The sequence below is a fragment of the Zootoca vivipara genome, chromosome 6 (assembly GCF_963506605.1).
Source record: "Zootoca vivipara chromosome 6, rZooViv1.1, whole genome shotgun sequence".
Classification (NCBI taxonomy): Eukaryota; Metazoa; Chordata; class Lepidosauria; order Squamata; family Lacertidae; genus Zootoca; species Zootoca vivipara.
The window spans coordinates 81160964-81173860 of NC_083281.1; the positions used below are offsets into that span (position 1 = coordinate 81160964).

Genomic DNA, 12897 nt, shown 5'->3' on the forward strand with positions numbered 1-12897 from the left:
CCTAGCTAACAGGACCAGTGGTCAGGGAAGATGGGAATTGTAGTCCAAAACATCTGGAGGGCCGAAGTTTGGGGATGCCTGTTTTAGATCCTCCCTTTCCTGCAAGGAGTTCAAGGCAACATATACATGGTCCTCAGTTACTCATTTTATCTTCACAACAGCCCTGTGAGGTAGGTTAAGCTGACTGGCCCAAGGTCAGTAGCTGAGTCAGAGTTTGAACCAGAGTCTCCCTTGTTGTAGTCAAATGCTCTAACCACTTCACCACACTGTCCATTAGGTGCAGAGATGGCACCGAGTAAAGCCGAGCATTGAGAAGGGGGCCATCCATTGTTAAACATATCTAAGGAAAGGTCATTGTAGGTCGGGGTGGGGAGCTCAGGCCTGGGGGCCTAATGCAGCCCTCCATGTGTCTCTGTCTGGCCCTCACAATTATCCCTAGGCCACACCCACTCCTCAGGCCACACCCCTCACCTGTCCTGTTTTAGACCACAAATTTTTTTTTGCATGGTTGGAATGTGTCCAGGAACTCTGCTAATGCCTCTGGCTCATGGGTAGGCAAACTAAGCCCCAGGGGCCGGATCCAGTCCAATCGCCTTCTAAATCCGGCCTGCGGACGGTCTGGGAATCAGCATGTTTTTACATGAGTAGAATGTGTCCTTTTATTTAAAATGCATCTCTGGGTTATTTGTGGGGCATAGGAATTCGTTCATTTCCCCCCCCCCCCCAAATATAGTCTAGTCCCCCACAAAGTCTGAGGGACAGTGGACCGGCCCCTTGCTGAAAAAGTTTGCTGACCCCTGCTCTAGCTTGTCTAGGAGGGGGTGTGGTGAGATGTACATTTGTTGCCCCACCCACTTTAGCCCCCGGCCCCACCCACCACTGGCATGCGGCCCTTGGAAGGCTGCCCAGGAGGGAATGCGGCCCCTGGGCTGGAAAAGGTTCCTTGCCCCTGTTGTAGATCTTCTCAGCAGCCTCTATATCCTCTCAAATGCACCACATCTGGGCGCAGTTAGCTGTGATTCTAAAACTAGATGCCCTCCCTTAATGGAGAGAGACAAGAGACGGTGTAGGAAAAAAATCTAGGTCATACACACACACACACACACACACACACACACACACACACACAGCCCAAACACCCTTCAGTTCGTTCAGCTTTCAAGTTCGTGCATCTCCTGCTGAGCAGCAAGCTTAAAATACTCGCGGGGCGTTGGATTGGCATTTGCGGGGGGATAATTTCTATTATTTTTTGAAAAGTTGTTGGTAGCACTGTGCCGAAATCTGTCCTCCCCCAGATTTTGAGCAGATAATTTCCAAATGCAATTTATTTCCCCGTTACTGATGGTTGGGAAGGAAACCCAGGGTGGTGGGGGGCGGTGTTGGTATTTTTCAGTTCAGCACCAGTTGTTAACATATGACTGGGATGGGGAACAACAGCAGGCCTGGGGGATCAAATGAGGCATTCTGGACCTCTCTGCCTGAGCATCAGGAGTCTCTTCCCAGGCCACGCCCCCTCTCCTCAGGCCACACCCCTCCCCAGCCCTGCTCTGAACTCTCCTTTGGGGTTTTTTTTGTGGCTAGCTGGAAAACATCCTTTCGTTCTGATCATGCCTCTTCCTGCTTGCCTGGAGGACAGAGAGGGCTGTGTTTAGAAACTAGCCTGCTGTGCAAAAGTGAGCTCTGCACATGGGTGCCAAGTTCCGGATTGAAATATCCGGGATCAGCAGCGCTGCGGCACCGGAAGTCGCTTCTACGCACTTCCGGACATGCGTAGAAGCGACTTCTGGTGCCGCGGACATTTTGGAAATGGGCACAGCGGCATCGGAAGTCACTTCTATGCATGTCCGGAAGTGCATAGAAGCGACTTCCGGTGCTGGCGTGGCACCAGAAGAACATGGCTGCCGGCAGGAGCTCCATAATCCGGGGGAATACGGGGTATTTTGCCATTCGGGACATCTGCAGGAAACGGTAAGAAAATATGGGGGTTTCCCGGGGAAAACGGGGTAGTTGGCAGCTATGGTTCTGCATCTGTGGCTGCACCCATCTCTGCCTCTGGTCACCAGGCCGAAGGCTCCCTGTCGCTGGAGCCTGAAAAGCTTTTTTGCTTTTTGCTGAAAGGCTGGCAGGTGGGGTGCCAGGTGAGCCTCGGGCTCTCTTGAAAAAGGTTAGACGGACCAGTCTGCAACATTTTGTGTACCCTCCCCTGAGTGCTCCCAAACCTGCAACACAGGTTTCAGCGTTTGCTAAATGTTCTCAAACTTATTTTTCTCTGGGCCACACCTTCTGAATAGAAATTTGCACACGCCACACCAAATTCTTTATTGCTAAGAAATACATTGGAAAGCAAAAAAGATACAACTACCAGTGCTTGATTTATAACATAGAGCACAACTACTTTATAATATGATCATGACACATCTGGATAGTATAAAACAATACAGCTACATAAGAACATGAACCAAAATATAATTATAAACAAACCTCTTGCCAATTCTGCAAATGAAAACATTTTTTTATACTACACTATACCATACCATACCATACCATACCATACCATACCATACCATACCATACCATACCATACCATACCATACCATACCATACCATACCATACCATACCATACTACTCTGAAATGTTTAGATGCTTCTTTGATTGCCCTTGAATCTTCCTGCCCAGGGCCACCTCCGCCGCGCGCAGGAGTGTCGCAACAGGGGGCGCTGCCCGTAGGGCCGGCCCTACGACAGGCTGGGTGGCGTAGTGCAGCTGCGCCCGCCCGCCCGCCAGCCCGCCCGCCCGCTGGGAAACGGGTCGGGGGGGGTCGGGGCGCCGGAGGGATCTGTCGCACCACGGCGCCAGGGTGCCGGGCATGCTTAAGACGGCCCTGTTCCTGCCCCACTTGCCATCCTCTCCTGCCACATCAATGTGGCGCGCCACACCCTTTGAGAACCACTGGTTTAAAAAGCATTATTCAGAAGAGCGGTTTTTACACAACTGAGGAAGAGAACAACGCAATAAAATTCAAAACTGTAAGAATTAATTGCATAATTATTCAGAATCCAAGTGAAATGATTTAGTTTAATTATTTTGACAAAGCTGATGAACTTGATCCAGCGATACTAGCTTTTTGAAGCCTCTTAGGGTACCCCCTGCCACCCCCTTGCCTCTTAGCAGCTCCCCCCCAAGGTAATCCCACTGCGCCCCATGGGGGAGAGTACTGCCCATTTTGGGAACTGCAGCTCTTTTTCATAAAAGCACCTGCTTCTGCCTTCCACACCAGATGAAAAATACACAGAACTGCCGCTGCTTGCAACTCTCCTTTCCCAAGGGCGTGCTGCTCCACACAGGGCCCTGCGCTCTCATGCGCGGAGATCTGTCTCCGGGGAATGTCTGTAGATTGACTCAAACATCTTGTGTGCGCATGGGGGTGGGATTTAGCACATTGGCTCATCCCTTGCTCCCTGTGTGAAGGCAGAGGGAGTCGTGAGGCTGCAAGCAGTGCTCACGCTGGGTGTGTGGCGCACGAGGGTTTGGCCTTTCAGTATAATCGCAGAGAAGCGCCGTCTTCTGTGGCAGCCTAAGTACCCCCCAAATGGGTGTTATGTGAGAGTGGCGGGGACAAAAACCGGGCAAGGCGGGGTGACTTATGCTGGATCCCAAATCTGTTCAGCTCGGTCACGTGACCTGGCAGCCTACCCTGGCAAAAAAAAGGGTGGCATAAGTCACACTCTATTTCAAAGGCTTGTTTTCCTTCTGCCGGGAGTACATTTTTCCGACTTCCAATCCTTAGGATTTACGGGCTGGTTTCTGAGCCACACATTTAGTCCTAGAAGTCATTTCGTGTTGGGATTTGTGAAGAGGCGCCATAGTGCACCTGCTTTGTGTGCAGAAGGTCCCAGGTTCAATCCTCAGCATCGCCAGTTAGGGGTGGGAAATATTCCTGCCTGAGACTCTGGAGGGCTCAGTAGGCAACGGTGAGCTAGACAGACCAGTAGTCTGAGTTGGTTTAAGTAGAATCATAGAATTGGAAGGGACCCATAGGATCATCTAGTCCAACCCCCTGCAATGCAGGAATATGCAGCTGTCCCATATGGGGATCAAACCTGCAACCTTGGCATTATCAGCACCACACTCTAACCAATTGAGCTATCCAGACAAAGTTTCCTATCTGTTTATTTAAACCAGCCCTTTATTTACAATCATGAGGACTCGCCCCTTACTTTTATCTTTGCAGGAAATGTCGTACCTCAGAGATAGACTCAGCGTAAGGAGGTTTTCTACATGCTCCTTCCTAAGAATGACTCCCTCTAGCATCTCCAAGAAAAAGCCTTCACCGACCTCCAGCTGTTTCAGACTACAGCTCCCTGGGGCTGATGGGAGTTGTGGTCCAAAACATCAGGAAGGCACCAGGTTAGCAAAGGCGCCCTGAGAACATTGGGGGATTCAAACATGCCTTGCTCCTGCTTCAGAAACGAGACTGGGCCGTTTGGAAGTCCAAAACCCAGGAGAGAAATGCAGGCATTGAGGCTTTGGGGAGCATCCCTGCAAAAAGCCAGAGCAGTCAGTGGTCTTGCTCCCAGCTATTAAAGTCTCTGCCAGTTACGGATCGATAGCCTTTACTGTTTCAGGCTGCTGCGCTTAGGGTAACACAGCAATGCAAAGGCATTAGGGATTGCATCGGTGCAGTAGCTGATGGATCTTTCCTCTGGGCCATTAAACGGCAAAGTGGAACTGCTATCTCCTCTCTGGCTGGCCAACTCCCTTCCTTGCAAGCCCTGCTGCAAAATGTCCTTGATTTCCCCAACGGAGCCATTTCCTTCAATGGCAGGCAGAGATTCTGGTAGGAAGTGATGGGCGAACCGGAGAATTTCTCATGTTTCCAATCAAAAGTTCATTTTCACATTAGTACATGCCAAGGGCCTTCTGGCAGTTCCCTCATTGCGAGAAGTGAGGTTATAGGGAACCAGGCAGAGGGCCTTCTTGGTAGTGGCACCCGCCCTGTGGAACACCCTCCCATCAGATGTCAAGGAAATAAACAACTATCTGACTTTTCAGAAGACATCTGAAGGCAGCCCTGTTTAGAGAAGTTTCTTATGTTTGATGTTTGGTCGTGTTTTTAATATTCAGTTGGGAGCCGCCCAGAGTGGCTGGGGAGGCCTGGCCAGATGGGCGGGGTATAAGTAACATATTATTATTATTATTATTATTATTATTGAAAATCCACCTGTATTTTAGAGCAAATCATCAGTACACAGCTGCTCATGGATGGAACGCTGGGTGGGCAGATCGTGATGTGGCTGTATTTCAGAATGGGCACGAATGTTCTTCCTGTGCATTGTTTAAGAACAAGAAAGCTGTGTTATAAAGTGCATCTAGATCAGTATTGTCTACACTGACTGGCAGCGGTTTGCCAGGGTTTCAGGCAGGGAACATTCCCAACCCTATCTGGAGAAGCCAGGGATTGAACCTGAGACCTTCTGAAGGCAAAGCAGATGTTCTGCCACTGAGATGCATCCTGCTCTCCTGCATGTTAGTCGAACAACAAGAGGAAGACTGCTGATATGACAAGCGTATCAAGATTGGTGGGTGGGTGGGGGAGGTATGAAAAGATGTGGCAAATGGTGCATGCACAGGAATCTCCATGGAATTCAGGAAAGGAAAGGAAACGATTGGGGGGGGAGACATCTCTTTGCCTCCCCACATTTTGTTGAGAGATGCACCCCCGGAATTTTGGCACCCCAGGCTCTTGCTTTGCCCGCCACTGTGGCTGGGCTAGCTTTGCAACAAGGAAGTTTTAAGGATTAGCCCCTGATCCCGGAGGAAAAATCTCCTTCCAAAGTGACCAGCATTGAGTGAGTCACATCCTGGAATCTTGATGACTTCTTTGGGGCTGAGAGATGGGTGGGAAGGCGAGACAGACTTTCTGGAAACTTTTTACTTCATACGAACCCTTCCAGGCATGGATCGGAAGCCCAAAAAGCGACTGTGTAGTTAGAAATCAAACTTAAAATAAAAATAAAAATAGTGAACTGAGCCCTTTTTTAAAAAATCCAATCAATTAAATTTGAATTTTTTTTAAATAAATAAATGGAGGAGCCATTTGTGTCCAAGGGGTGCGTTTAACTCAGTTTTACTCAGTGTAGACCTATTGAAATCAATGGCTCTAAACAGCCCCACGGTCATCGATTTCAGTGGTTTACTCTGAGTAAATAAGAGACGCGGGTGGCGCGGTGGTCTAAACCACTGAGCCTCTTGGACTTGCCGATCAGAAGGTCGGCGGTTCGAATCCCCGCGACGGGGTGAGCTCCTGTTGCTCGGTTCCAGCTCCTGCCAATCCAGCAGTTTGAAAGCACACCAAAAAGTGCAAGTAGATAAATAGGTACCGCTCCAGCGGGAAGGTAAACAGTGTTTCCGTGTGCTGCTCTGGTTTGCCAGAAGTGGCTTTGTCATGCTGGCCACATGACCCAGGAAAACTGTCTGGGGACAAACGTCTGGGGACTTCTTCCCTCTATCCCATCCAGTCCTCTGTATGCTATTTGCTGTTGCACTCAGGTCCTGCTTCCAAGATTCCCACAGGCGTCGGGTTGAACAATAGGAGAACAGGATGCTGGACTAGATAGGTCACCGGCCTGATCCAGCCACCGGGCTCTTCATATGTTCCCGTCCCCAACTCCTTGATGCTGGTCTTGGCTGTTTTATTATATAGTTCTAGCTAAACGCTTACTGGTTCGATATTTCTATGCAGTTTTGCCTAACAAAAGGGGCAGCCTTTTCTTTATATGGCGCCAGCAGAAGTTGGAGCATGAGAAGATGGTGCCCTCTAGTGGTAGAAACGAGGAATTCAAATATAGACCTTGTTCAAAATAGTTGGGAAGGGGTTCTGCGTAAAACATTTGGCAGTTGAAGCACCTCTCAAGAAAACCGAGTGGGAGGGAGGAATTGGGGACACAGGCGTTCATTGGAGGAGGGGCCATCTTGGCTTCCCATCACACATCACCAGTCCAGAGGCTCAAGGAGAGTACCAGGTGCGAGGTTGTGTATCCATCGTCAGGCCAGAGGACTGGCCCTTTAAGGCCCTTTAAGTTCTCTCAAGGGGGTGGAGCCTGGAGGAGGTATAAAAGGCCTCTGTCTGCACCCAATCTCTTTCAGAGCAAGTGGATCGCTGGGAGCTGTCTGTGGTCCAGCCATATAGCCTTGCTTCTTTTCCTGAGCAGAACACAACAGGTTTTGGGGTGTTTATTTTTTAAAAGAAAACAATGGTTTTAAAAGTGTTATTTTATTGCAGTGGTTCTTAAACTTTTTTCTGCGGGCCACACTTTCAGAATAAAAATTTGCTCGTGCCCCACCGAATTTTAAATTGATGAGAAATACATTGGAAAACAAAATGAAACAATTCCTAGCATTGCTTGATTTATAGTATAGAACAAAACTACATTAGAACATGATCATGGGACATCCAGAAAGTATAAAACAATGCATCTACATAAGAACATGAATCATGCCCAAAGTATAATGGCAAACTAGAACTAGGATTGTCCTCGGTGTCGCTTGACGTTCTTGCTCCCATTTTGAAAAGATATCTATCCATATTCTGCAACAACATTGATACCACACTACACTGAAATGTTTAAAATGTTTCTTTGATGGTTTTTGAATCACCACGCTTGCCACCCTCTCCTGCCACGCTTGCCACCCTCTCCTGCCAAACCAGTGTGACACATCACACCCTTTGAGAACCAGTTTTATTGCCTTTAAAAACACTTTTAAAATGAAGCTTTGCTTTGCAATGGGAGAGAAATTCAATGAATTTGCAGTTTTTTATGTGATGGTACTCACGACGTACCATTGCCTCTTTTCTTTGGCTGTCCTTGGGAGCCATTTTGTGCTGACACCCATGGCACTTCTATCAAGACGCAAGCACCTCCTTTTAAAAATAATAATAATAATAAAATAAACCACATTAGCTGGCAGCCTGCTTCTGAACACCAGTTTCTGGGGGGTTACAAGTGGATAGAGCGATTTTGGACTCGCAGTCTTTTCAGAGGTATCTGGGTGGCCACTGTGAGACCAGGATGCTGGACTAGGTGGGCCTTTGGCCTGATCCAGCAGCCAGGAGAAGCGGTGCTGTCCTGTTCAAGTTCTGCTGGGCTTGTTTCATGGTCTTAGAGATGGTTTTGTCCGATTGGGAAGCGTTTCTGGGGCAATCCCTAGAACAGTGTTTCCCAACCAGTGTGCCTCCAGATGTTTTGGGACTACAACTCCCATCATTCCTGACCACTGGTCTTGCTAGCTAGGGATGATGGGAGTTGTAGTCCCAAAACATCTGGAGGCACACTGGTTGGGAAACACTGCCCTAGAAGAAGAACACTCTCAGCAGCACCTCTGCTCCCGTGCTGTCTGGTAACATTTAAGATCTTCGATTAAGTGAGTTTTCTTCACATATATTCTTACTTTCCTTCTCTTCCCTGCTTCCTCTTTCCTCTGCCCTAGATCCTTTTCGACCAGGCTCAGAGGTCTGTCCGGCAACAGTTGCACAATTTCGTGAAAGAGTGAGTATCTGTTTCGTGTTTGTGTGTGTTGATGGAGGGGAGGGTTGAATCTGTCATAGTGGATCACAGCACATGCCATTGATAATAACCAGGTGAGATCAACTGGAAGATCTGTTAGGATGGCTGTAAGGATGGGCTGCGAAGGGGGGCGGGAATCCCCCAAGAAATACAGAAGCATATCAATCTTTAGGAACGCAACTCTTAAGGGGCGTGGGGGAAGCCCCACTAAAAACAAAGTCTTCTGCCTAGTCACAGAAGGAGAACTGATGGCTGCAAAGGGGAATCACAAAACTAGGCGGGTGGAAGAAAGGAATGTCTGGAATCCTGAACAGGAGTATTCCGTTCTGCAATGTTTCGTTGCAGATCATACATGTGTGAGTGTGGGGAGGGGCCTATATCCAACTGCATCTTGCTCCAGAGTATACCCACTGAAGTGAGTAGACCTAGTTAATCATGTCAATTGATCTACTCTGAGCAGGATGCAATCTTAAATATCCTTTTGCTTTTTAAAGTAAAGTGGTATGGTCACCTTACCATATACAGTGGTACCTTGGTTTTTGAACATCTCCGTTGACGAGCATTTCTGTTTTTGAATGCCGTAAGCCTGGAAGTAAATGCTTTGGTTTTCGAACATGCCTCGGAAGTCGAATATTTCTGCTGAATGCAAGATCCTGAGGCCTAGCTGTCGGCTATTGCGTTTTCGGTTTTGGAACGTTTCAGAACTCGAATGGTCTTCTGGAATGGATTACGTCCAAAACCAAGGTACTGCTGTATATAGCAAGCACGGAAGAGCAATGTTTATGGCAGGGAAGCTCAAACACTGACCGTCGACATAATTACCCTTATTTTCATTGGTGGGAAAGGAGAATGGCAATGGCTTAGTAGCAGAGCATCTGATTTTGCATGCAGAAGGTCCTGGGTTCATTACCTAGCATCTCCAGGTAGGGTTGGGAAGAACTCCTGCCTGAAACCCCGGAGAGCTTCTGCCAGTCAGTGTAGACACTATTGACCTACATGGACCAATAGTATAAGGAAGCCTCTTGCAGCAGGGGAAGGGCTGCAGCTCAGCTGTGGAGCACCTGCTCTGCATGCAGAAGGCCCCCCAGGTTCAATCTCTGCGTCTTGTGGCAGGGCTGGGAAACCCTGGACAGCTGCAGCCAGTCAGTGTAGATGCTATTGAGCTAGATCAGGCACCCCCAAACTGCGGCCCTCCAGATGTTTTGGCCTACAACTCCCATGATCCCTAGCTAACAGGACCAGTGGTCCGGGATGATGGGAATTGTAGTCCAAAACATCTGGAGGGTCAAAGTTTGGGGATGCCTGAGCTCAATGGACCCAATGGCTGTATATTGCAGGTTCCTATGTTCCTGAATGGGCACATTTGCAGTCCTTATGATTGCCCTTGGAAGTGCTTGAGCAAGACCTGCTGACATCTTATGCTAAAGGTCCCAGGTTCAATAGGTAGGGTTGGGAAGAGAAGCGCTGCCAGTCAGTGTAGACGGCACTGAGCTGGGTGTATTCAGAACAGGCCAACTTCATGTGTTCCTAATGTTGTGGAGGGTACACACCTCCTTTGAGCTCCTAATCCTCTTTTAATAAAAGGAAAAGGGGCAGGTATGGAGACGACATCGTAAGCCACAGAATATAGGTCAGTGAGGCAGCCGAGGCCTTCAGCTAAGTAAGAGCTGGTTTCTATGGGAACAGGCCATAGACGCGGAGCTTGTCAGGCACTGCAGGCGACTTCATCCAGTGGGTGGCAGGGGGAGAACAATGGTGGACCATTGACCTCCTAGCATCCTCCCCGCTGCTGAAGGAGTTCAGGCGTCCCTCACCTTCCCCAAAATTTCTGAGGTGCTTAAATTCTGGCTGATCTAACCGGTTGGTGGGGCAAGAAGGATGAGTAAGAGTGGATTTGAAAGCCAGTTTCTGGAGCCATGCTTGATCTTGCACGCTGGTTCCCATCCCTCATGCCTGCTAGCCTGTGTGGCTGTTTCAGTTTGTAGACCATAGACTCATAGAACTGTAGAGTTGGAAGGCATCCTGAGGATCATCTAGTCCAACCCCCAACAATACAGGAACTTCTGCTGACCCAGGGCTAGGGAAATCTGCTGCATACTGCTCCTTGAGACCTTTAGAGGAAGGGCGAAACAATAAAAAAAAGTAACTAATATAATTCTTTGGGCTTGGGGACTCTAACAAAACAAAAAACAAATTCCACAGATATAATCCCTCTTGAGCTGCATTCTTAATTTTCTGTCTGGGCAAGGAGGCTAAGGTATGCATGGGGTTACATGCTGTCTAGATTATGGATATGATTGCTGCCCTATAATGTTAGGAGAGCAGCTGGAGCAGCTGGAATAGGCCGCCCCGCCCCCTTCACAATCCTCTTTGCACATCTGGGGGGGTGGGGCAGGCTTGGTGTCTACTCCAGCCATATGTTTCCATGAGGACTAGGAAAGTGAAAATAAAATAAAGAGCAGGTGCTGTAAAGCAACTAGAAAATGACAGTGCTTCCCATTGGGGCATCTGCTTGGCCAGTGTGAGAACAGGATGCTGGACTAGATGGGCCATTGGCCTGATCCAGCAGTCAGGCTCCTCTTAATGTTTTCCTTGCTTTTAGATACAGTGGTACCTCGGTTTATGAACACAATTGGTTCCGGACGTCTGTTCATAAACTGAAGCGGACGTCTGTTCATAAACTGAAGCGAACTTTCCCATTGAAAGTAATGGAAAGTGAATTAATCCGTTCCAGATGGGTCCGCAAGGTTCGTAAACCGAAAATTCATAAACTGAGGTTCCACTGTATAGCATTGCTTTCGAATTCTTTTCATTGCATGATGCTATTACTGGGAAGCAGCTCTGACATTTCTTTTATTTCTTCAATGGGGGGTCAATTGGTAAGTAAACAGATTCTCTCTCTCTTTTTTAACGGGAAGCAAATTCGTAAATGAATAAAATTGCCTTGCAGTGACGTCCGGAAATTCAAGGAGACCAAAAAACAGTTCGATAAGGTACGGGAAGACATGGAGATTGCCTTGGTCAAGAACGCACAAGCCCCGCGGCACAAGCCCCATGAGGTCGAAGAGGCCACTGGCACCTTGACAATCACCAGGAAATGCTTCAGACACTTAGCCCTCGACTACGTCTTACAGGTGAGGTCTTCCCCTAGACCAGGGGTCCCCAGACTACAGCCCGGGGGGCCACATATGGCCCCCAAGGCTCTTTTATGTGGCCCCCAGGGACCCCCGCCGCCCACTGCCACCTCCCGCTCTTTGCGGCGTGGTGCGGCTGCCGACTTCCGACCCAGAAAAGCGCCGGAAATACCTTGTGCACACACGCAAGCATCATTTCCGGTGTACTTCCATGTCGGAGGAGGCTTCTGCACATGCGCACAAGCTATTTCCGGCGCTTTCCAGGTCAGGAGTGTGCCAGAAATAGTGTTTGCGCATGGGCGCACACTCCCGTGCCCCCCCACGCTCCCCCACACTCCGGTCCGAAGCCGGGTAAGTTTGGGGACCCCTGCCCTAGACAGCCCTGCTAAGGCTGAAATTCTCCCAAGTCAAACTTTTTCAAGAATAGCTTAATCAGTAGAGCATAAGACTCTTCATCTCAGAGTGATGGGTTTGAGCCCCACGTTGGGCAAAAGATTCATGCATTGCAGGGGCTTGGACCAGATACCTGTTGTTAACTCTTTTAAAGACACTTTTAATGTTGCATTTTATAGTTTTGTGAGCAACTTTGAGGTTTTTTTTATAAATTAAGCGGTGTGTAAATTTTTAAGAGTAATAATACTACAATTCTGAATGGGCCCATTGAAATAAATGGACCTACGTTAGCCATAGGCAGTGTGGTGTAGTGGTTAGAATGTCGGATTAGGACCTGGGAGACCTTGAAGCTCACCTTGGCCCAGTCACTCGCTCTCAGCTCAACCTACCTCACAGGGTTGTTGTGAGGATAAATGGGGATAAATGTACACCGCCTGGAGCTCCTTGGAGGAAAGGTGGGGTGTAAACGCAATAAATGTCTCTACTCTGAGCAGAGCTAATGTCGGAGGAAACCCTCTGACCTGATATAAGGAAGCACCTTGACTTGACATGTAGTTGCCAGGACTGGACTGCTGCTCAACATCAAGGCTTTTCCTGCCAACCTTCCCTCTGGAATTGTGGAAAAGCTATTTCCGGACCGATTTCTCCACCCGCATCGCTTCTAATGGCTTTGTGTTGTGCTACAAACTGGAGTCAAAGCTAATATTGATCCAAGCTGTTCCATTAGCTCCCCCTCCCCGCTCCCTCTCTTCCCACCCTTTTATAGTGGAACCATCTGCTGACACCTTCTGTCTCATCCCGGGAC

General features: G+C 48.6%; 1 protein-coding gene across 1 annotated transcript in view; it reads left to right on the top strand.

The window, feature by feature from the left end:
* Nucleotides 1–12897, top strand: part of ACAP3 (ArfGAP with coiled-coil, ankyrin repeat and PH domains 3) — a 149107-nt gene that overhangs the window by 72885 nt on the left and 63325 nt on the right. The window contains exons 5-6 of the mRNA XM_035117469.2: nucleotides 8489–8547; nucleotides 11516–11699. Of these exons, the coding sequence (XP_034973360.1) occupies nucleotides 8489–8547; nucleotides 11516–11699 (243 nt within the window). The remainder of the gene's footprint in view (nucleotides 1–8488; nucleotides 8548–11515; nucleotides 11700–12897) is intronic.